The following is a 24,954-nucleotide window of genomic DNA, read 5'->3' as shown; positions in this document are numbered from 1 at the left end:
AGCAACTAAGCCCTTATGCCACAACTACTCAGCCTGCGCTCTAGACCCCGTGAGCCACAACTGCGGAGCCCTCGAGCCTAGAGCCCGTGTTCCTCAACAAGAGAAGCCACTGCAATGAGAAGCCCGCGTGCAGCAACGAAGACCCAATGCAGCCAAAAATAAATAAATAAATAAAATCAAGAGGTCTCACCTAAAAAGTTGGCTATTTGGTTTCTTGTAACAAGTTGGTAGCTCTGGCCACACTGGATTCACATTTCCACCTGGAGCCGGTTAGTGGAGAGGAGCGGCTACCCCATGTAGAGGGGCCCTGGCTCTGCCTTTCACCCTGTCTCACACAGCGCCCTAACTCCAGGTGGGAGAGCTCAGGAGCAGACCCCTCCACGCCCGTGTCCGAAGGTTTGCCCTGTGGCAGAAATGACATTTCAGGAGTGCATTGGAGTGTGTGACCCCTGGACTAAGGTCACACCTAGTTCATCCCAGAGCTGTCTGGCCAGAGCCAGGCAGCCTCCCGCAGGGCCTGGGCAAGGACGGAAGAGGCCCGCGCTGCTTCATGCCCAGGTGGCCGGTCTGCTCCAAGGGGGTGGGTGAAGTTTCTATCCAGACAACCCCTGCAGGTGACAAGATTCGTCCTCAGTTAATTCTAGTCCTGCCTGACGCTGGGAAGAGCCAGGAGGCTGTGTCTGCAGGAGGCTCCGGAGCAGGCCCTCCTCCTGCCCTGCCCTGCCCAGCGGGGGGCGAGCACACCCTGGGCTGAGGGAGCGCAGCCGCCTGCAGGGCCTGGACCCCGCCAGTCCTCGACTGGGCCTGGCCCTAACAAAACAGCAGAAGGGAGTCCTGGGAAAAGCAGCGTAGCGCAAATAGGAAGCGGCAGGAGGGCCACCTGCGGGAGACCCAGCCAGAGGCATCTGGCAGGTCCTAGGGGCCTCGTGTGCCGTCGGAGAATGGACGGAGCAGCGTTTCTGTTAGGCACTTGAGGAAAGCCTACTCCGGAGTGTGGCCTCCAGGGAAGGAAGTCCGTCTCCAGAAACAGCAGCATTGTCCCTTCACAGTGGCATTGCTAGTGCCTGGGGACCATGCTCTGCTGTGTCCTAGGCAAGAGCTCTGGACGCCCCTGACCTCTGCTAGAATGGTCAGGCCTTCTTCCTTTCCCTGGGAGAGGTGCCCACGTGGGCACATTTCCATCACTCAGGCAGCAGGAAGGTCGTTTGCCTTTAGAAACTTGGCTTTGCGTTGCACTGGAGGCTAAAGGCTGAGCCACCAGCCAGGAGACAGGATGGGGTGGTGTGGGGACCTGGGGGCAGCCGCTCACGGCACGTGGCTACCACGCACACACTGCCTTTGTGGCCACAGCTGCTGCACTGTGGTTCTGCGGTAGGAAGGAAACCCCCGGTGCCAGCGGAGGAGCGTGCAGCCAGGAAGATCACTGCAGGAGGCTGTTGCCTGCTCACCAGAGAGGAGCGTTTGCAGGAAGTCTCTTCTGACCTGGGTGCAAAAGCGGCTTCTCCCTCGGGGCCTGCCACTTTTTACCACTAGGGGTCAGTGGTTAGCAAAAAAGTTTTCCTCCTATGATTTTAATGTTTCCCTGTGAAATTGTTATTTTAATAATACCGTATACAAACTCTGTCCTAACCTTTCATCCTCCCAACAAAAACTGTCCGTGAGGTGCCGGAGCGCCTGTCATTTACCGAATCCATTCTGGTCTCCCTCAGCAAGCCCCAGCCCACAGTGCCACTAAGACAAAGCTTATTCCCAACAGGGGTCGTCCCCAGGTTTCCACGCACAGGGAAATGGACAAACCCATTCTTGTGAAGTCGCATGGCTTTTCTCAGACTTGGACTAAAAATCTCTAAAGAAATACACTAAAATGTCCATCACATTGGCCTAGAGAGTTGAGTCATTTTGTTTTCTAATTTGCACTTCTGTTTGCCAAGTTTTCTACTTTTATAACCCGGGGCAGTGGGGAGCTCCAGTTTTCTCCTCCTCCCTGCCAACCCCTTGGATATTCCCATTGTCCTGTCCTCAGTCTGAAGTCTTTGGTCTTTGAACAAGGGTTACCTTTGTGTTTGGATCACCAAGTTTAAAAGTCAGGTGGCTCAGGTGAAATGGTCATTTCTTTAGTCTCTTGCAGTGACTGTCACTATTAACTCTGAACCAAAGGTACGAACTATATGGTGCGATTCGGTTCACTGAGCCCCTCCCTGATGCACTCACGGAGCCTCCCCCTGTGCCCACCCAAGTTCTAGCCCTGAAGCGGAGAGGCCAGGTCTGCCTTCACTGTGCTGTCGGGGGTCTGTTGCGAGAGACGGGCAAAAGCCGGAAGGAGGTCAGGACCAAGGGCACACAGGGCACCGCTCCTGGCCCAGGGGACCCAAATGTGTTATTCAGCTGATTCCCCTGCCCCACAAAGTTCTACCATTATTATTTATGTAAAATTTTAAAAACTGATTCTTTTTATTTACTAAAAGACATAGGTTTGAAAGTGAAATCGCTAATGTCCTTACCATAAATGGAAAACCCATATCACTACTACCCATAAATAAAAATAAATGCAATGAACAGCAATGTGATTAAAATCTAGCTATATACTGTTGCCCACTCCCTCTTTTTTTTTTCTAGAAAGAGGAAGAACATGCTTCCATTTTTTCTTTTTTTTTTTAATTGGGGTATAGTTTTTTACACTCCCTCTTATTAAAAGGGAAGATTAGCAAGGATTGAAGACATGCTAAAAACTTAATGTCACGCATTGAGACTTGCTACTAGAGCAATTTAAAGACCTTCAAGGGGATTTTATAAAGGAATGGCCTTCTCACTGTGTGATTCAGCGTTACTTAATGCCATGCATTTTGCATTCAACCTAACAATCTCGTGTACCAGAGTGGTACTCATCTCATCTGTATCAGTCAGGGTCCTGGTGGAGATTTAATGAAAGTTCAAAGTCACAGGCACAATTCACAAGAACACACAAGAGACGGTGAAGCATCCGGAGGCTAGGAACAGAGGGGAGCCATTAGTTACCACCCCTGAGGCTGAAAAGGCAAGAGGAGGAAGTCAGGATCCTGGGAAAGCTGGAGCTCCAGGGGAGAAGCCTCCAGGGCATCTCGGGTCAGAGACACAACTGCTATCAGAAAAGCAGCAGGCAGTGAGGAGGGAAAATATATACCTCGACCTTTCTCTCCTCCCAGCCTCTACAGTGCTTCCCATTGGTGGACCCTCACCGGAGGCAAATGGCAAGCAAGCCTAGGAGATGCAGTCCATGGGGTTAGCCTCTCAGGACACAGAGCAGCGCAGGAAAGGATGCGGGAGGTGAAGCAAACAATCAACACAGGGTCCCTGGGAAACATTGCTGCCCAGCATACGCGAGAGGCACACGCACAAAGCAGGCTGAAGCAGGGGTGGGGCAAGGGCAGAGGGCAAAGTCTGGGAAGGAGGGCAGGGGGCAAGGTCTAACGTGCTTGCTCTCTGGCCTGCAGTGTCCGTGAGCATCAACAACCTGTACCCGGGCTGTGAGAATGTGAACGTCAGGAGCCGCAGCATGATGTTCGAGCCGGGCCTCACCAAGGGGATGCTAGAGGTGTTCGGGGCCCCGTCCCACCACCCGCACTGCTCCGCCGACGACCAGTCCACAAAGGCCATCGACATCCAGAACGCCTATTTGAACGGTATGGCTCTCCCACCCCAAATGGGAAGGACCTCGAGTTTCCCCCGGGGAGCCTGGCCCAGCGGGCATCCATCACAGCCGCACAAAGGTTGGAAGAAGGGCCAGCGCAGAGTGATGTTGGGAGTGACCCAGGGCTGAAGCATGGCCGGTTAACAGCCCCAAAAAGTAAAACTAAACCCCCTGGTGTCCCCAGCACCTGGCAAAGCACTGGGCACACAGAGGTGCTTAATAAATGACTTGAGTACATTAGTACATTTTTTAAAGTACTGCCGAACTTCCACTTGGATGGGAAATCTCATAAAATACGGTCCCACTAGCTTTTTGACATACTCGAGTTCGAAACACAAGGGCTGCTCCCCCGGAGCTCCCAGGGCCCCCAGCTGGGCCCAAGGCACTGGAACACAAGCCTCTTCGAGACACGGTCCGGAGCAGGGATAGAGCAGTTTCTCTGAGGCCGAGTTCCCACGGCTGCGAGGATTTTACGAGCTCGTGTTTATTGAAGGTCCTAGTATGACGTCTAGCAGGGAGAGGCTCTCAAAAAGTGGAAATTGGGAGCATCTTCATGAAGGCCCTTTTATTATACTAAACCCAGTGAAAAATAGAATACTCAGGATGTTTACCTAAAGCAGTGGTTCTTAGACTCCAGCATACGCACAAATCCCCTGGAGGGCATGTGAAAACACAGACCTGCCAGCCCGCCCTCGAGCGTCTGATTCATCCCATCTGGGGAGTTTCTTGGTGATGCTGCTGCTGGGCCAGGGACCCTAAGGAAATAGAATAAAAGTCCGTGTGCATTCTGCTCTCTTAAAAGCTGAGTGTTCTCTGAGCTGCCGGGAGCAAAGCTGGCCCCGCAGCATAGGGAGAGCACCCATCACCCCTACCCTCATCCTTCGTCCTCCCCTGGCATTATCCCCGTCCCACGTCCCTCGCAGTGCTCCCCAAGCTCAAAGGGCCTATCTCTGTGTTCCAGAACTCTTCACACTAAGGCCTTAGCTGCCGGACTTAGAGGGCCATGCTCCCCAGGAGCGCCTGTGCTCTAGAAAAGCCCTATGGATCTTCCAAAATGACTCTCAACTGCAGAATTTCTGGCACAGGATAAGCACCAAGGGGAAAAATTAGGGAAAGGGAGCCTGAAATCCTATAACATAAGTGGTCCTGCCTGGCTTCCCGGAGGCCCGTGGGTGGGTGGTCACTGACCTGGTGGGATGTGGCAGCGTAGAGGTGACTGTGTCCATGTGTCTGCACAGTCATCAGGAGGTTCCGGGTGCCTAGGAACTCCAGGTCAGAATCTCACCCATGAGACTTGCGGGAAAAGCAGCCGTCCCCAGAGCTCCTGTGTGGGAGAGTAGCTGCCCCCCTACCCACACCCACAGCCTTCCTCCCCCCGCCCCTTCGGCCACCTCCCCAGCAGAAGTGGCCTCTTGGACCCAATTTTCTCACAGCTCCTCTTACATCCTTCCTGTGCAAAGCCACTCATCAATTACTGCACCTTACACCTGTGCACGGCACCCTGCTCCCTTCTGACCGACCAAAACAGGTCTCTCACTCACCTGTGGAAGGTGAATTTAGTGACCATTTAACCAAAATTAAGGTTACATTTCATAGTGAATATACCAATATTTGGGGGTGAAAAACATAATATATGTGTCCACGTACACCTTTCCATGTATGCTTATAGGCGTGCATATACACACACGTGTGTGGGGTGTTGGGTGTGTGTGTGTGTGTGTGTGTTTGTGTGTACCACTCTGCGGTATTATAAGTAGATGTGCTAGAGAGAGAGATACAGATACAATAATGAAGGCATTAAGGAAAATTGATAAGCAGATACAGATATAAGTAGGTTTATGGATATAGATATTATAAAAGGCATGGATGTAAAAATAGACATAAGAAATAGGGAAATGTAAATATTCCGTATGTAGATCTATACTTACGTAGATGCATAAATAAATAGATGAATGTCACTGTCCCTACTCGTCATCCCTAAAGTGCTGAGAAAAACTGTGATTGAAATTTGGTGGTGGTGTTTCACAATCATAATCTTTTTCTTTTTCTCTGTAGGTGTTGGCGATTTCAGTGTGTGGGAGTTCTCTGGAAATCCTGTATACTTCTGCTGTTATGACTATTTTGCTGCAAATGATCCCACGTCCATCCATGTCATCGTTTTCAGTCTAGAAGAACCCTATGAGATCCAGCTGAATCAAGTGGTTTTCTGGCTCAGTTTTCTGAAGTCTCTTGTCCCGGTTGAAGAACCCATAGGTAAGCCGAGGTGCCACTCAGGGAGGGCGTGCCCTTCCTGCTGACCTCACACCCTGGTCACGCCCGGATCCAACAGCTTGTGGCCAACAGCTGCGGGCACCCTTGTTCCTCCTTCCTATCAGGAGATTTCAACTCTCGAAGTTTCCTAGGGCTCAGCTGTTTTTTTTTGTTCTGCAAGCAGTTGTTTCATGATTGCATATTTCTGCCACAAAGACTCAATTCTGAGCAATTCCTTGAGAGCCATTTCTTGCTTTCTTTCTATATTTTAGGGCTGTGGTCATTTTTGTTAGGTGCAAAGTGGAATACCTCTTTGACAGCTACTGTGCCTTACCTAATGGGTACATAATTAATAGAATGAGCTCTCCTTCGTTCTGTAGTTCCATCAAAAATGAAAGAAAAGGGGGCTTCCCTGGTGGCGCAGTGGTTGAGAGTCCGCCTGCCGATGCAGGGGACACGGGTTCGTGCCCCAGTCCGGGAAGATCCTACATGCCGCGGAGCGGCTGGGCCCTTGAGCCATGGCCGCTGAGCCTGCGCGTCCGGAGCCTGTGCTCCGCAGCGGGAGAGGCCACAACAGTGAGAGGCCCGTGTACCGCAAAAAAAAAAAAAAAAAAAAAAAAGAAAGAAAGAAAAGGAACCGTGTTAACTGAATGCATTATCTTAGCCTTATCCCTAAAGGAAAAGACAGCATGGACAGACTTATTTTCATCTTTTCATACAAAAAAAGAAGCAGCCTTCCCTGATGAAATGTAAAACTCAGCAGTCATTTTGTTTTTGAAAAACTTACAATAATAAAATAAATTGGGCTAATTCCCCTCAGGGTACCTCCAATTTTGCCTTTTTTTTTTTTGCGGTACGCAGGCCTCTCACTGTTGTGGCCTCTCCCATTGCAGAGCACAGGCTCCGGACGCACAGGCTCAGTGGCCATGGCTCACGGGCCCAGCCGCTCCGCGGCATGTGGGATTTTCCCGGACCGGGGCACGAACCCGTGTCCCCTGCATTGGCAGGCGGACTCTCAACCACTGCGCCATCAGGGAAGCCCTTGCCTCTTTCTTTCTCACTCTTTTTCATGTTTTCGTTTTAAACATGCCCATAAGTGAGAGGCTCTCTGCCTGTGTGAACTGCAGGAGTCTCCCTTCTGAGCCATTTCTGTGCTGGTGCTGCATTCAGCGGGCTTGCTCTCGTCTCGTAAAGGGTGTCCCCCTGGTCATCTCCTCACCATGCAAACAAGGCCTATTTGGAGGAAGATCTGAGAAGCTGCCTTATGCCCTGTGGTCGCTTCTACTCCACTTCTGAGCAATCTTCCCGGAGGCCCAGGAAATAGGCTCATTCCATTCTGGGCCAGGCCTCGGCCTTCCAGAGGTCACTCCTAGCAGCAGGCCTGGGGCCCTCGGGTCTGCGGGCAAAGTTGCATGTCCACCTGGCGAGACGGCCCAGGCCTCAGGCAGAGCACGCAACCTCAGCTGGGCAGGCTGGAGGACCCACCTGTGAAACGGCTTGCTCTCTGCCCTCAGCCTTTGGCGGCAAGCTGAAGAACCCACTCCGAGTTGTCCTGGTGGCCACGCACGCCGACATCATGAACATTCCTCGTCCAGCTGGAGGCGAGTTCGGATATGACAAAGACACCTCGTTGCTGAAAGAGGTCAGGAACAGGTAAGTCGGCTGCTGCATCTTCAGGGGTGATACAGCCAAAGTCATGTGACCCAGAGAAAGGAATTAAAGGACTGAAAGGCCTCTTTGGCTTGGTCGAATTTCTTTCACCAAAGCCACAAATACACATAATAACAAATCGAACAGAAGTAAAGGGCACATAATAAAAACCAGCAGCCTTCTCACTTCTGTCCTCGCCCCCGAGTACCCCTGCCCAGAGGTAACTCCTTTTAGTTGTTGGATGTATTTTTTTTCAGCTCTAGGGAGGAATAATTGACAAGTGAAATTGTAAGATATTTAAATTGTATGAAGCGGCGATTTGATGTGTGTGTACAATGTGAAAGGATTCTCTCCATCTCGTTAATTAACGTATCCGTCACCTCACCCATTTATCTTTTTTTTTTTTTTTTTTTTTTTTGGTGAGAACATCCATCAGTATTTCTCAGAATGTAACTTGCAACCTGCTAGTAGATCATGAAATTCATTTAGGAGGTCTGGAGTGGAGTGGAGGGGAGAAGGACGTGATGGAAAGTATCAGAGTGCATTTTGTATCAAGTATTTTTGGAGAACTTCTTTTTCACTTATAAATATGGATGTGCACAGAATCACAATGTAAACGTATCTATTTTTACTTAGTGTCTATCCCCAAAACAGTTTGAACCTGCAGTTCTATTTAATATGCTGGTAATGTGAATTCTTGGTTTATCAACTGACAACCCTTCTCTGTTATCTTCCTGATGTGAGAAATAGGGCTTCTACTAATATTTTAGATCTAAGGTGTTATTTCATACTCATCCCTCTGTTCTCACTCCATCAACCTGCAGAAGCATCTCTTCTTCTGCCGTGTAAAGTGAGTGCATTAGGCCTCCCCTTTCCTGCATCGGGGGAAGCTGTTTCCCCCGTTTTGTGGAAGCTGGGGCACCTGTCTGCACCCGGAGCAGGCGGTGTCCCCAGGCCTCCACCCCAGGGTGACGTTACAGAGTCCAGCCAACAGCAGGTGTGGGGTGTCTCTACAAGGCCACCAGAACTTCCTTGCCTCCCACCAACCTTTTGGGCCAGCAGGAGCCTGGCCCTCTGTGGAAACACCCGGTGAGACTGCGTCACTCTGAGGAGGTCACTGCTCTTTCCTTAGGTTTGGGAACGATCTTCACATTTCAAATAAGCTGTTCGTTCTGGATGCCGGGGCTTCTGGGTCTAAGGACATGAAGGTACTTCGAAATCACCTGCAAGAAATACGGAGCCAGATCGTTTCGGTGAGTATACCTGGGGAGGGCTGGACCCAACCTTCCCCTGGACCATCCAGTGACCCAGGAGTTGGGCCTCTTTGTGTGGCCCTCTGGGTTTGGTCTGATTTTCATGGGACCCAGTACGCGGTGTCTGCGTGGCCATGTTTTTATCCTGTTACCCTGGGGTAAGGAAGGAAGAGTAGAGAAACAAGGAGAGATGGCCATGAGATGAAGCGTTGTTATGGGCAAGGTTAGAGTATATGAAATTCTGACCGTTTGGGTTGTTTGTTTAAAAGTAAAATTGTTTGTTAGAAATTACAAAAGCAATGCAAAAGTGACTTATTGTGAAATATTTGGGAAATGCAGAAAAGTAAGAAAACAGTCACCAACAAAATTCACTGAAGAGCATAACATAATAGCTGTCCAAATGGAATAAGGTGGTGTTCTTGGATGGCAAGACTTTATTACTAAGTGTTTCATTTTCCCAAGTTATATAAACTTCATACAGTTCCAGTCAGCATCTGAATGGGGTTGAGGAGATTGGGTTTTTGTCTTAAAATTTCAATAGAAGAATAAATGAAACATGTTATAAAGGCTCTGTAATCAATAAACCAATAAATAATTGGAATAGATTAGTGAGTGTCGAAGTAAATCAGAACATCTGCAGAAATTTAATAGACAACATAGATGTTATTTAAGGTTAATGGAGAAAATGTTTATTTAATAAATGATCTGGCACACCTGGCTGTTTGCCTAGAAGGAAATGAGGTTGAACTCCTGCTTACTACATAGCGCAAAAATAGACTGTAGGCAGATTAAAGCTTTTAAATGTAAAAAATAAAGTAATATCTTGATGGAAATGCAAGATCATTTATTTTTAAAATAACTTAGAAGTGCTTTGAGAAACCTTTTCAGCCAAGTTAGAAAACCTCAGAAGTTTTCAAAGAAAATACACCAATATTTTGTCAAATACATTTGACAACATAGAAGATTTTTCTGGCCAATAAATTCCATAAACAAAGTTAAAAGGTGAGAGAGATTGGGGAAAAACTATTCTCAATGCACCTGGCGTATAAAAGGTTGCTATCCATAATATTCAAAAAGCTGTCTGAAATGGGTAAGAAATGGGCAAATATCCCAATGGAAAACTCCTAAAACAAAATGCTCCAGGGACTGTTCCTGCTTCTAAGCTCGAGTGTAACAAGGAGGACATGGCTCTCGCTCCCCTGCATGGCAGGTGCCATCTTTAGTAATAACTCACCGTTTGCCTGATAGAAGGGCTGTGCTTACAATACCAGGCTCCAGTTCTAGACATGCTTTTGGAATTTTCAGGAACCCTCTCCTCTCTCGTGAAGCCTGTCCCTCGCTCTCTAAAGGGGGGTACACTACGGCAGAGTCAGTGGGCAGGGTAAAGCCTAGAGGGCTTTGGAGAACCTGGTCGCGGAAACCAGTGGGTGGCGATCGGGAACAGTGGTCTGTGGCTGGCTCAGCGCCTGCTCACCAGGTGGGATGAGGGCCTGTGCTCCCTGAAGAGTCTTGAGCTGGGGTGTGGCATGATGTCTGCTTCACATCCCGCACACCCCCAACTTCTGCGGTCAGGCAGATGAAGCTCACCAAACAAACTGCCTTTATCCCTGGGAATATTGTTCGTTGAATAGGGAGTGGAATTTAGGGGGTGTAAAAGATGAGATTCGAGAAGGGACTGCCTGATTAATGATGCAGTGCAGTGTATGGCTCGTGGCGTTTTTAACTAGGAAAGTGTGCTGATTATGAGTCTGTAACATAGACTGATTTATTTAACCAAGTTAAGAGCTTAAAAACTCATTTCAAGCCAATTACCAAGAACTAATCAAATTTGAAATATTTCAACAGTAATCCCCATGAATACCTAATTTACTGATAAAAAGCCATCTAATGTTGATAATGATACTCTCTTTTCCTGTCTCTTTGTTCATAAAGCGGCCATCACCTGGCTGAAACCCTCACTCCAAGAGAGGGAGGGAGGAAAACATTAGGACTTCATGAACGTTAGTTAATTGAGTCCACAATGCCAAAGCCATTTTTTGTGAATCCTTGCCATCTATTTAAGACGAGCAGTGGAAATGAAAGCCTCTATAAAATTTTATATTTGTTAAATAGATTCTGCTTAAAGGCAACACTGAAAAAACAAAACTGCCCCAGTACTTAACCAAAAATCACTGGCGCATCCGAAGAATTACATGCAACAGTGCAGATGTGATTGGCATCGTTTTGTGCCGGCTCCTCCTGAGTCCCCACAGCTGTGCGTTGACCTGCCTGTACTGCATGTTCTAGGTCTGCCCTCCAATGACTCACCTGTGTGAGAAAATCATCTCCACCCTGCCCTCCTGGAGGAAGCTCAACGGGCCCAACCAGCTGATGTCATTGCAGCAGTTTGTGTACGACGTGCAGGACCAGCTGAACCCCCTGGCCAGCGAGGTGGACCTCCGGCGCATCGCCCAGCAGCTCCACAGTGCCGGCGAGGTGAGGGCTCCAGCCCTGGCAAGGGTCTGGGAGGGGGCCCTGGGATGCATTTCCAGTGTCTGAGTGGGCTGAGCAGTGGGCTGAGCTGCGGAGGCCGAGTGGCAAGTGCCCACTACCCATGATGTTTCCAGATGTGCGACTATCACAGGAAGGCTCCAGTGATTCCCCGAACTGCGGTTCTTTGCTCTCCTGTTCACCTTAAGAGCTGTTGTTTCGTCTTGCTTTGGTTGGTTTGTTTTCCGGCTTCTCTTAGTTTGGGAGCACAGTTCCTGCTACACTGGGTGACGGGGCCTCTCCTCTCTCTCCCTGGGGCAGCTGATGCTTAGCTGTGATTCCTGCAGCCTTCAGGATGGCTGCTCTCCATGGAGTGTATCAGCTCCAAACAGACCTCTTGGGCTCACAGACAATCAAGAAATAGTAGTGACGTATCTTCAGGGAGAGAACGTGTGGAGACACTAAGACACGGCAAGCAGTGATCCCCAGAAATGACCAAGAGATAGGAATCTCTCTTCCTGGTTCAGCTCTGGGGTGCAGTTTGGGAACCCTGTTCTAATTGCTTCATATGCTGCCTGTTCCTCTCAACGGGGCATAGCCTTCACGTTCTTCCATCATGTGAAATCAGGAGACAGTGTAAGCTAGTATGGGCTAAGACAGTTCTGATTATGAAAAACCAGAAGCAGTTCCAGGAATTTTGCAAACCAGAAGCTTCCCTGCCCAGTCTCAGGTGCCATGTGTGGCCCTTGGCCATGGATTACATAGGTTTGAAATTCTACTTGAATCAAGAAGCCAGCGACCCTAAAAACTAGAGCCTCAAGCAGTGATTGTGTCAGTCTTTAAATTCCAATGAAACTACTGGCTAATCTACTGGCCCCTCCAGCAGTACTTTTTTTTTTTTTTTTTTGGTAACATCTTTATTGGAGTATAATTGCTTTACAATGCTGTGTTATTTTCTGCTTTATAACAGAGGGAATCAGCTATATGTATACATATACCCCCATATCCCCTCCCTCTTGCATCTCCCTCCCGCCCTCCCTATACCACCCCTCTAGGTGGTCACAAAGCACGGAGCTAATCTCCCTGTGGTATGCGGCTGCTTCCCACTACCTATCTATTTTACATTTGGTAGTGTATATATGTCCATGCCACTCGTCCCAGCTTACCCTTCCCCCTCCCCATGTCCTCAAGTCCATTCTCTACATCTGCGTCTTTATTGCTGTCCTGCCCCTAGGTTCTTCAGAACGATTTTCTTTTTTTTTTTTAGATTCCATATATGTGTGTTAGCATACGGTATTTGTTTTTCTCTTTCTGACTTACTTCATTCTGTATGACAGACTCTAGGTCCATCCACCTCACTACAAATAACTCAATTTCGTTTCTTTTTATGGCTGAGTAATATTCCATTGTATATATGTGCCACATCTTCTTTATCCATTCATCTGTCGATGGACACTTAGGTTGCTCCCATGTCCTGGCTATTGTAAATAGAGCTGCAGTGAACATTGTGGTACATGACTCTTTTTGAATTTTGGTTTTCTCAAGGTATATGCCCAGTAATGAGATTCCTGGGTCGTGTGGTAGTTTATTTTCAGTTTTTTAAGGAACCTCCATACTGTTCTCCATAGTGGTTGTATAAATCTATATTCCCGCAAACGGTGCAAGAGGGTTCCCTTTTCTCCACACCCTCTCCAGCATTTATTGATTGTAGATTTTTGGATGATGACCATTCTGACTGGTGTGAGGTGATACCTCATTGTGGTTTTGATTTGCATTTCTCTAATGACTAGTGATGTTAAGCATCCTTTCATGTGTTTGTGGGCAATCTGTATATCTTCTTTAGAGAAATGTCTATTTAGTTCTTCTGCCCGTTTTTGGATTGGGTTGTTTGTTTTTTTGATATTGAGCTGCATGAGCTGCTTGTACATTTTGGAGATTAATCCTGTGTCAGTTGCTTCATTTGCAAATATTCTCTCCCATTCTGAGGGTTGTCTTTTCGTCTTGTTTATGTTTTCCTTTGCTGTGCAAAGCTTTTAAGATTCATTAGGACCCATTTGTTTATTTTTGGTTTTATTTCCATTTCTCTAGGAGGTGTGTCAAAAAGGATCTTGCTGTGATTTATGTCATAGAGTGTTCTGCCTATGTTTTCCTCTAAGAGTTTGATAGTGTCTGCCTTACATTTAGGTCTTTAATACACTTTGAGTTTATTTTTGTGTATGGTGTTAGGGAGTGATCTAATTTCATTCTTTTACATGTAGCTGTCCAGTTTTCCCAGCACCACTTATTGAAGAGGCTGTCTTTTCTCCATTATATATTCTTGCCTCCTTTATCAAAAATAAGGTGACCATATGTGCGTGGGTTTATCTCTGGGCTTTCTATCCTATTCCATTGATCTATATTTCTGTTTTTGTGCTAGTACCATACTGTCTTGATTACTGTAGCTTTGTAGTATAGTCTGAAGTCAGGGAGCCTGATTCCTCCAGCTCCGTTTTTCTTTCTCAGGATTGCATTGGCTATTCAGGGTCTTTTGTGTTTCCAAAGAAATTGTGAAATTTTTTGTTCTAGTTCTGTGAAAAATGTCATTGGTAGTTTGATAGGCATTGCATTGAATCTGTAGATTGCTTTGGGTAGTATAGTCATTTTCACAATGTTGATTCTTCCAATCCAAGAACATGGTATATCTCTCCATCTGTTTGTATCATCTTTTTTCTTTCATCAGTGTCTTATAGTTTTCTTCATACAGGTCTTTTGTCTCCTTAGGTAGGTTTATTCCTAGGTATTTCATTCCTTAGTATATAGGAATGCAAGAGATTTCTGTGCATTAACTTTGTATCCTGCTACTTTACCAAATTCGTTGATTAGCTCTAGTAGTTTTCTGGTAGCATCCTTAGGATTCTCTGTGTATAGTGTCATATCATCCTCAAACAGTGACAGCTTTACTTCTTCTTTTCTGTCTTGGATTCCTTTTACTTCTTTTTCTTCTCTGATTGCTGTGGCTAAAACTTCCAAAATTATGTTGAATAATAGTGGTGAGAGTGGACAACCTTGTCTTTTTCCTGAGCTTAGGGGAAATGGTTTCAGTTTTTCACCATTGAGAACAATGTTGGCTGTGGGTTTGTCATCTATGGCTTTTATTATGTTGAGCTAAGTTCCCTCTGTGCCTACTTTCTGAAGGGTTTTTTATCATAAATGGGTGTTGAATTTTGTCAAAAGCTTTTTATGCATCTACTGAGATGATCATATTTTTTTTCTCCTTCAGTTTGTTAATATGGTTTGGTTTTCCTCCTTCAGTTTGTTAATATACTTTATCACATTGATTGATTTGCATATATTGAAGAATCCTTGCCTTCCTGGGGTAAACCCCACTTGATCATGGTGTATGATCCTTTTAATGTGCTGTTGGATTCTCTTTGCTAGTATTTTGTTGAGGATTTTTGCATCTATGTTCATCAGTGATAATTGGCTTGTAGTTTTCTTTCTTTGTGACATCTTGGTCTGGTTTAGGTATCAGGGTGATGGTGGCCTCGTAGAATGCATTTGGGAGTGTTCCTCCCTCTGCTATATTTTGAAAGAGTTTGAGAAGGATAGGTGTTAGCTCTTCTCTAAATGTTTGATAGAATTCGCCTCTGAAGCCTGGGCTTCTGGTCCTGGGCTTTTGTTTGTTGGAAGATTTTTAATCACAGTCTCAATGTCAGTGTTTGTGATTGGTCTGTTCATATTTTCTATTTCTTCCTGGTTCAGTCTCGGAAAGTTGTTCATTTCTAAGAATTTGTCCATTTCTTCCAGGTTGTCCATTTTATTGGCATATAGTTGCTTGTAGTAATCTCTCATGATCCTTTGTATTTCTGCAGTGTCAGTTGTTACTTCTCCTTTTTCATTTCCCATTCTATTGATTTGAGTCTTCTCCTCTTTTTTCTTGATGAATCTGCCTAAAGGTTTATCAATTTTGTTTATCTTCTCAAAGAACCAGCTTTTAGTTTTACTGATCTTCGCTATCATTTCCTTCATTTCTTTTTCATTTATTTCTGATCTGATCTTTATGATTTCTTTCCTTCTTCTAACTTTGGGGTTTTTTGTTCTTCTTTCTCTAATTGCTTTAAGTGTAAGGTTAGCTTGTTAATTTAAGATGTTTCTTGTTTCTTGAGGTAGGATTGTATTTCTATAAACCTCCCTCTTAGAACTGCTTTTCCTGCATCCCATAGGTTTTGGATCATCCTGTTTTCATTGTCATTTGTTCCTAGGTATTTTTTGATTTCCTCTTTGATTTCTTCAGTGATCTCTTCGTTGATTAGCAGTGTATTGTTTAGCCTTCATGTGTTTGTATTCTTTACAGATTTTTTCTGTAATTGATATCATTGTGGTCGGAAAAGATACTTGACATGATTTCAATTTTCTTAAATTTACCAAGACTTGATTTGTGACCTAAGATATGATCTATCCTGGAGAATGTTCCATGAGCACTTGAGAAGAAAGTGTATTCTCTTGTTTTTGGGTAGAATGTCCTATAAATATCAATTAAGTCCATCTTGTTTAATGTATCATTTAAAGCTTGTGTTTCCTTACTTATTTTCATTTTGGACTATCTGTCCGGTGGTGAGAGTGGGGTGTTAAAGTCCCCCACTATTATTGTATTACTGTTGATTTCCCCTTTTATGGCTGTTAGCATTTGCCTTATGTATTGAGGTGCTCCTATGTTGGGTGCATAAATATTTACAGTTGTTATATCTTCTTCTTGGATTGATCCCTTGATCATTATGCAGTGTCCTTCTTTGTCTCTTGTAATAGTCTTTATATTAAAGTCTATTTTGTCTGATATGAGAATTGCTACTCCAGCTTTCTTTTGATTTCCATTTTCATGGAATAGCTTTTTCCATCCCCTCACTTTCAGTCTGTATGTGTCACTAGGTCTGAAGTGGGTCTCTTGTAGACAGCATATATACGGGTCTTGTTTTTGTATCCATTCAGCCAGTCTGTGTCTTTTGGTTGGAGCATCTAATCCATTTACATTTAAGATAATTATCGATATGTATGTTCCTATTACCATTTTCTTAATTGTTTTGGGTTTGTTATTGCAGGTCTTTTCCTTCTCTTGTGTTTCCTGTCTAGAGAAGTTCCTTTAGTATTTGTTGTAAAGCTGGTTTGGTGGAGCTGAATTCTTTTAGCTTTTGCTTATCTCTAAAGGTTTTAATTTCTCTGTCGAATCTGAATGAGATCCGTGCTGGGTAGAGTAAACTTGGTTGTAGGTTTTTCCCTTTCATCACTTTAAATATGTCCTGCCACTCCCTCTGGCTTGCAGAGTTTCTGCTGAAAGATCAGCTGTTAACCTTTTGGCAATTTCTTTGTATGTTATTTGTTGTTTTTCCCTTGCTGCTTTTAATATTTTTTCTTTGTATTTAATTTTTGACAGTTTGATTAATATGTGTCTTGGAGTGTTTCTCCTTGGGTTTATCCTGTTTGGGACGCTCTGTGCTTCCTGGACTTGATTAACTATTTCCTTTCCCATATTAGGGAAGTTTTCAACTATAATCTCTTCAAATATTTTCTCAGTCCCTTTCTTTTTCTCTTCTTTTTCTGGGACCCCTATAATTCGAATGTTGGTGCGTTTAATGTTGTCCCAGAGGTCTCTGAGTCTGTCCTCAGTTCTTTTCATTTTTTTCTTTTTCTTTATTCTGCTCTGCAGTAGTTATCTCCAGTATTTTATCTTCCAGGTCACTTATCCGTTCTTCTGCCTCAGTTATTCTGCTATTGATCCCTTCTAGAGAATTTTGAATTTCACTTATTGTGTTGTTCATCATCGTTTGTTTGCTCTTTAGTTCTTCTAGGTCCTTGTTCAACGTTTCTTGCATTTTCTCCATTCTATTTACAAGATTTTGGATCATCTTTACTATCATTACTCTGAATTCTTTTTCAGGTAGACTGCCTATTCCCTCTTCATTTGTTTGATCTGGTGGGTTTTTACCTTGCTCCTTCATCTGCTGTGTGTTTCTCTGTCTTCTCATTTTTCTTAACTTACTGTGTTTGGGGTCTCCTTTTCGCAGGCTGCAGGTTCGTAGTTCCTGTTGTTTTTGGTGTCTGCCCCCAGTGGCTAAGGTTGGTTCAGTGGGTTGTGTAGGCTTCCTGGTGGAGGGGACTAGTCCCTGTGTTCTGGTGGATGAGGCTGGATCTTGTCTTTCTGGTGGGCATGACCGCGTCCAGTGGTGTGTGTTGGAGTAACTGTGAACTTATTATGATTTTAGGCAGTCTCTCTGCTGATGGGTGGGTTTGTGTTCCTGTCTTGCTAGTTGTTTGGCATAGGGTATCCAGCCCTGGAGCTTGCTGGTCATTGAGTGGAGCTGGGTCTTAGCGTTGAGATGGAGATCTCTGGGAGAGCTTTCGCCGTTTGATATTATGTGGAGCTGGGAGGTCTCTGGTGGACCAATGTCCTGAACTCGGCTCTCCCACCTCAGAGGCACAGGCCTGACACCCAGTCCGGAGCACCAAGTCAGCCACACGGCTCAGAAGAAAAGGCACAAAAAAAGAAAGAAAGGAAGGAAGGGAGAGAGGGAGGGAGCGAGGGAGGAAGGAAGGAAAATAAAGTCATTAAAATAAAAAAATTTATTAAAAATTTTAAAACAATTTTAAGTAATATTCAAAAAAAGAAAGAAGAGAGCAACCAAAAAATCAAATCCACCAATGATAACAAGCACTAAAAACTATACTAAAAAAGAAAAAAATAGACGGAACCCTAGGACAAATGGTAAAAGCAAAGCTATACAGACAAAATCACACAAAGAAGCATACACATACACACTCACAGAAAGAGAAAAAGGAAAAAAATATATATATCTATATATAAAAAGAAAAGGAAGAGAGCAACCAAATCAATAAATAAGTCTACCAATGATAATAAACTCTAAATACTAAACTACAATAAACATAAAACCAGAAACAAATTAGATGCAGAAACCAAACCCCAAGTCTACAGTTGCTCCCAAAGTCCACCGCCTCAATTTTGGGATGGTTTGTTTTCTATTCAGGTATTCCAGAGATGCAGGGTACGTCAAGTTGATTGTGGAGATTTAATCCGCTGCTCCTGAGGTTGCTGGGAGAGATTTCCCTTTCTCTTTGTTCGCACAGCTCCTGGGGTTCAGCTTTGGGTTTGGCCTTGCCTCTGCGTGTAGGTCGCCTGAGCGTGTCTGTTGTTTGCTCAGACTGGCCAGGGTTAAAGTAGCAGCTGATTAGCGGTCTCTGGCTCACTCAGACTGGGGGGAGGGAGGGGTACAGAATACGGGGCCATCCTGCGGCAGGCAGAGGCCGGCGTGACGTTGCAACAGCCTGCGGCGCACCATGTGTTCTCCCGGGGAAGCTGTCCCTGGATCACGGAACCCTGGCGGTGGCGGGCTGCACAGCCTCCCGGGAGGGGAGGTGTGGATAGTGTCCTGTGCTCGCACACAGGTTTCTTGCTGGCTGCAGCAGCAGCCTTAGCATCTCATGCCCGTCTCTGGGGTCTGCGCTGATAGCCGCGGCTTGCTCGCATCTCTGGAGCTCGTTTAGGCGGTGCTTTGAATCCCCTCTCCTCGTGCACCCCAAAACAATGGTCTCTTGACTCTTAGGCATGTCCAGACTTTTTCCCGGACTCCCTCCCGGCTAGCTGTGGCGCACTAGCCCCCTTCAGGCTGCGTTCACTCAGCCAACCCCAGTCCTCTCCCTGGGGTCTGACCTCCGAAGCCCGAGCCTCAGCTCCCAGCCCCCACCTGTCCCAGCGGATGAGCAGACAAGCCTCTCGGGCTGGTGAGTGCTGGTCGGTCCCGATCCTCTGTGCGGGAATCTCTCCACTTTGCCCTCTGCACCCCTGTTGCTGCGCTTCTCCGTGACTCCGAAGCTTCCCTCCCGCCCAGCCCCTGTCTCCTCCAGTGAAGGGGCTTCCTAGTGTGTGGAAACTTTCCCTCCTTCACAGCTCCGTCCCAGAGATGCAGGTCCTGTCCCTATTCTTTTGTCTCTGTTTTTTTCTTTTGCCCTACCCAGGTACATGGGGGAGTTTCTTGCCTTTTGGGAGGTCTGAGCTCTTCTGTCAGCGTTCAGTAGGTGTTCTGTAGGAGTTGTTCCACATGTAGATGTATTTCTGATGTATTTGTGGGGAGGAGGGTGATCTCCATGTCTTACTCCTCCGCCATCTTGAAGGTCTCTCCAGCGGTACTTTAAATGATCGAATCCAAGGGTGGGGATAAGCAAGGGATCAAACCTTACCTTGTAATATAGTGCTAGATATAAAAATATATATTGTAACCATAATAATAAACTCACTCTTTTTAATACAGTATTCTCTTGCCTTGTGGCATTTGCCAGTAATTTTCTAGCTCATAGTGATTAATCCACATTATTTGACAACACATCCCTCCTTGCCCTTGAGACGTTAATAAGTAAATGAAGGCAGAATGAAAAAGAAGGGAAATCTAAATCAGGTGGCCCCCATTCTCATTGGCCTCCAGCCCCTCCTCCAGTACTATTCCTGCTCTCTAGTAAGTAATCTAAGGATCTTTTCAGATTTCATCAGTTGTCCTGTCTTTTTTCGGCTCAGGATCCCACACGGCACTCAGTCATCTGTCTCCTTAGTCTCCTCCAATACGGGACAGTTTATCAGTCTGTCTTTTGTGACCCTGAGGAGATAGTTGTGTCTAGGACTGAATTGCAGGCAGTATTCCACCAAATGCCTTATCAAAAATTAAGTAGATACTGCTCTACATTCCAGAAATGTACACTCGAAGTCTCAATTTTGAACAGAATCATATCTACAAGGCATCTCAAAGATTTAAACCAGACTGTGGGGAGAAAAGTACTTCTGGTGCAAACAGGTCCAGGGTCTCAGCCTCCACGTGAGAACGGAGTCCACCTTGGATCACCATTCTTTGTAGAACTAGCCCAGAGTAGGGAGGGAAGGGAGGGAGGGGTAAGTGTTCCGTAAAGGGGAAAGTTGCCACTTTTTTCTTTCTGACTTCTGCTTTTTAAAGAAATGAATGTGACAGGAAAAGCTTAAGTCCCTTTTGGCCACCTCTCGCCACTTTCCTCTCTCCCCACTCCAGGGCCAACCACTGTCATGGTAGCGTATCTTTCTAGACCTTTTTTATATGTGTGTGTGTTAAAAATTTACCTAACAGTCTAATATTGTAACATTCTGAATCTTTTTTGAAAAATTTCAAGCATTCAGAGAACTTAGAAGACTAGTACAATATCTCCTCATATCCTCGACACCTAATTTAACCAGTTGTTTACATTTTGCTACCTTTGCTTTATCTCTTTCTCTTCTATTTCTTTATTTGCTTTGCAAACATCATGACCTTTCACCCCTAAAAAATTTAGCTTGTACCTCCTAAGGAAAAGGACATTCTCCCACATAACCACAATATAATTGATTATCACTTCCTGGAAACATAACATTGATATAATACTATTGTTGAATTTATAGTCCTCATTCAAGTGTTTGCCACTTGTCCCAGTAATTTCATTTATAGCTAATTTTATTCATTTGTGTATTTATCTGGGGACTCAGAATCCAGTCAAAACTCACCCATTGCATTTGGCTCCCCTCTCTCTCCCTCTCTCTCTCTCTCTCTCTGTCTTTTATTACATTGACCTTTTATAAGGGTCAAAGGTAGTCTTTTCAGAATCTCCCTTATGACATTGCCAAGCTGGTTTTTTGGCTCAGTATTGATTTTTGAGATCTGTCCATATGAATGTGCTGAGTCATTCCTTACAATATCTGCACAGATTTCATCCCTGCTCAGGCCCTTTAGTGCTCTGAGCAGCTGAAGCATCTGGCCATTTAGGTTCCTATGAGTGACTTCCCATTGTCCCCTCTGGCAGATCAACATCATGCAGAGTGAAACCGTCCAGGACGTGCTGCTCCTAGACCCCCGCTGGCTCTGCTCCAACGTTCTGGGGAAGCTGCTCTCCGTCGAGACCCCACGGGCCCTGCACCATTACCGGGGCCGCTACACCATGGAGGACGTCCAGCGCCTGGTGCCCGACAGCGACGTGGAGGAGCTGCTGCAGATTCTCGATGCCATGGATATCTGCGCCCGGGACCTGAGCAGCGGTACCATGGTGGACATCCCCGCCCTGATCAAGACTGACAACCTGCACCGGTCCTGGACGGATGAGGAGGACGAGGTGCGGGTCTACGGCGGCGTGCGCGTCGTCCCCGTGGAGCACCTCACGCCCTTCCCGTGCGGCATCTTTCACAAGGTGCAGGTGAACCTGTGCAGGTGGATCCACCAGCAGAGCACGGAGGGAGACGCGGACATCCGCCTGTGGGTGAACGGCTGCAAGATTGCCAACCGTGGGGCCGAGCTGCTGGTGCTTCTGGTCAACCACGGCCAGGGCATCGAGGTCCAGGTTCGCGGTCTGGAGACGGAAAAGATCAAGTGCTGCCTCCTGCTGGACTCGGTGTGCAGCACCATCGAGAACGTCATGGCCACCACGCTGCCCGGGCTGCTGACGGTGAAGCACTACCTGAGCCCCCAGCAGCTGAGAGAGCACCACGAGCCCGTCATGATCTACCAGCCGCGAGACTTCTTCCGGGCACAGACCCTCAAGGAGACCTCGCTGACTAACACCATGGGCGGGTACAGGGAGAGCTTCAGCAGCATCATGTGCTTCGGCTGTCACGACGTCTATTCGCAGGCCAGCCTGGGCATGGACATCCATGCGTCAGATCTGAACCTCCTGACCCGGAGGAAACTCAGTCGCCTGCTGGACCCACCTGATCCCATGGGGAAGGACTGGTGCCTTCTCGCCATGAACTTGGGTCTCCCCGACCTTGTGGCAAAGTACAACACCAATAACGGGTCTCCCAAGGAGTTCCTCCCGAGCCCGGTCCACGCCCTGCTCCGGGAATGGACCTCCTACCCCGAGAGCACGGTCGGCATCCTCATGTCCAAACTGAGGGAGCTGGGGCGCCGGGATGCGGCGGACTTCCTACTGAAGGCGTCCTCTGTGTTCAAAATCAACCTCGACGGCAACGGCCAGGAGGCCTACGCCTCAAGCTGCAACAGTGGCACGTCTTATAATTCCATTAGCTCGGTCGTGTCCCGGTGAGGGCAGCCTTTGGCTTGGGCAGGGTCTCTTCCAACTGCAGAGGCAAGGGGGACACAGCCCATCTGTCCCACTGCAGATTCTGGTGCGTCCTTTCCTACGCCCACATCCTGAAGGACGCCACCCTCCCTTCCGCTTCACCTATTTCTCTGCTACTACCTCCCTCCTCTCACACATTGCGTTGTGTGTGAAGGGTCTTTCTAGTTTAAGAGCAGACCCTATCCTTTCCTTTGGCCATTTGAAAAGCTAGCCTCCCTCCATCTCTCATCCTCTAGTACCTTGCTCCTTACTGATAATTTTACTGGAATTCCTAACTTTTCAATGAAATTTTTTTAAACTATAATATTGATTGTCCTTTTTAAAAAAAAAGTGCACATTTATCCAAAATGTGTATTTCTTATACTTTTTTCTTTGTTATACCATGTCCTCAGCTTATCTCTTTTATATTTGTAGGAAAAACTCCCATGTAAGGAATCCCACTGTATGATTTATAAACAGACAATATGTGAGTGCCTTTTGCAGAAGAGGGTGTGTTTGAAATCATCCAAGTCAGCCCGGAGCTGTCGCGAAAGAAACGCTCCCTCTCTGTCTCTTGCTGTATGCTGATCATCGCCAGAGGTGCTGCACCCGAGGTTTTTTTTTTTTTTTTTTTTTTGGCAATTTTTGTGTTTCCTTTGACAAGGAAAGGGGAGAAAGAAACCTCCTCTAGAGCAATTTCATGGCCAGTGTTGTTGCTACGATAAGACATGTTTGTGTTTGCTTTTGTTTCAACGTCCGTGTGAACATCCACGTGGAACCTGCAGACTGTCACGCTTCATCATCCCCTGTCATCTCAGGTAGAAGGCTGACACTGTTTTAGGGAGCCAAGACCTGTGTGAGAATTCAGAAGACCCCCGACTCATGATCTGTGGCAGTTTGTTGTCATTTGTGCATAGCAGATGGTTCTCCACATTTAGATCCTGGTTTGATAACTTCCTGTACTTGAAGTCTCAAAAAGAAAATAAAGGAAGCAAGTTTTCTTGCAGTGATTTTAAATTGTGATAGAGTTTTAAATCGAAATAAGGGAACATGTCCTAATTCTTCTGTCCTGAGAAGCATGTAATTTTAATGTTATATCATATGTATATATATATATGCAGTATGTATATACATATATATTAATACAGGTATTTTTACTTAATCTATAAGATGTAGTAAAAAAGGTTTTCTTTTCTTTTTAGTTCTTTTTTTTTCTTTTCCTTTTTTTTTTTTTTAATAAATAAACTGTTGCTTGTTGCATTAGTTTGTTGGTGTTTAATTCAAAAGGGATTCTTTTTCTTTGTTTTGTTTTCATTTGCCAGTACCCCACCTCGTGGGACAAACCAGTCCAGAAAGTGATTAAACCTAAACTCTCAGGGGTGGAAATCAATCCAGTTTATTAGGTACTTAATTATTACTAAAGTTGGGAATGGTGTGGGGAAGCAGAAAGAACTCAGGTGATTTCACATGTATTTCTTTTTAATTTTTTTATTTTTATTTTTATTTATTTTTGGCTGCGTTGGGTCTTTGTTGCTTAGTGCAGGCTTTCTGTAGTTGCAGCAAGTGGGGGCTACTCTTCGTTGCGGTGCACAGGCTTTTCATTGTGGTGGCTTCTCTTGTTGCGGAGCACGGGCTCTAGGTATGCGGCTTCAGTAGTTGTGGCACACGGGCTTCAGTAGTTGTGGCACGCAGGCTCTAGAGGGCAGGCTCAGTAGTTGTAGCGCACGAGCTTAGTTGCTCCGAGGCATGTGGGATCTTCCCAGACCAGGGCTCGAACCCGTGTCCCCTGCATTGGCAGGAGGATTCTTAACCTCTGCACCACCAAGGAAGCCCCGCACGTGTATTTTTGCTTTAAGGAAAAGAGGCCCCTTCCATTTTCCTTGGGTGAACCCCCAAACCAAATTGGATCATTCAGGCTCAGCAATGGGGGAACAGAGGAAGCTTTCTATTCCTATACAAAGGTGGAGGGAGCTCCTGCAGAACAAGAGAAAACTTGCTACAAAAGATACATACCTTCCCGCCCATCTTTACTTAGACCACACTGCTGCAGGCCATCAACTAGAAACCCTAGTTTTGACCTGCATGGTAGCTGTAAGTGACAAAAGCTCTAATGACAAAACCCATTTTTAGTAAAATCTCAAGACTCGTTTAAAAAAAAATGGGCAAAGAAAAAAGATTGGAATGAAAAAGACTACAGTGATGTGGGTGATTTTCTCTACGGTTGTGGGAGTAGAATTCATTTCTGTTTTGCCTAAATGGTCTGTAATAAACATGACTTACTTTTATAAGGAGAAAAGAAATATTAATGGAGTAAAATTAAAAGCTACACGTAAATATGCGTCAAAAGGATGACACTGACATTGAAATCGTGATTGCCTTAGAGGAGTAGAACCTGCTTTTCGTGAGTCAACTCCCTCCTGAACGTCAGCTTCATCTCTCCTGCTTCAGAAGTGCTTCATATCACGGTATCTGGCACCAGGACCTAGGACCCAGGAGGCAAGGGCTGCCTCTGGCAGCCTCAGTAAGTAAAATCCCTAAGAAGGATTCTGACTGCTCCAGTCTGGATCATGGAGCCAT

General features: G+C 45.9%; 1 protein-coding gene across 3 annotated transcripts in view; it reads left to right on the top strand.

Moving 5' to 3' along the window:
• Nucleotides 1–24,270, top strand: part of DAPK1 (death associated protein kinase 1) — a 210,174-nt gene extending 185,904 nt beyond the window's left edge. For all 3 annotated transcript variants that reach the window (XM_079927571.1, XM_079927569.1, XM_079927570.1), the window contains 7 exons: nucleotides 3,471–3,659; nucleotides 5,723–5,920; nucleotides 7,432–7,570; nucleotides 8,700–8,820; nucleotides 11,107–11,295; nucleotides 21,130–22,358; nucleotides 22,813–24,270. In XM_079927571.1, the coding sequence (XP_079783697.1) occupies nucleotides 3,471–3,659; nucleotides 5,723–5,920; nucleotides 7,432–7,570; nucleotides 8,700–8,820; nucleotides 11,107–11,295; nucleotides 21,130–22,358; nucleotides 22,813–22,846 (2,099 nt within the window). In that variant the 3' untranslated portion in view covers nucleotides 22,847–24,270. The remainder of the gene's footprint in view (nucleotides 1–3,470; nucleotides 3,660–5,722; nucleotides 5,921–7,431; nucleotides 7,571–8,699; nucleotides 8,821–11,106; nucleotides 11,296–21,129; nucleotides 22,359–22,812) is intronic.
• The last annotated feature ends 684 nt before the right edge of the window (nucleotides 24,271–24,954 follow it).

This window comes from Stenella coeruleoalba (genome assembly GCF_951394435.1).
Source record: "Stenella coeruleoalba genome assembly, chromosome: 7".
In the NCBI taxonomy this organism is placed as follows: Eukaryota; Metazoa; Chordata; class Mammalia; order Artiodactyla; family Delphinidae; genus Stenella; species Stenella coeruleoalba.
The sequence above is the reverse complement of the archived record's forward strand: the minus strand, read 5'-3'. Positions and strand labels throughout refer to the sequence as shown.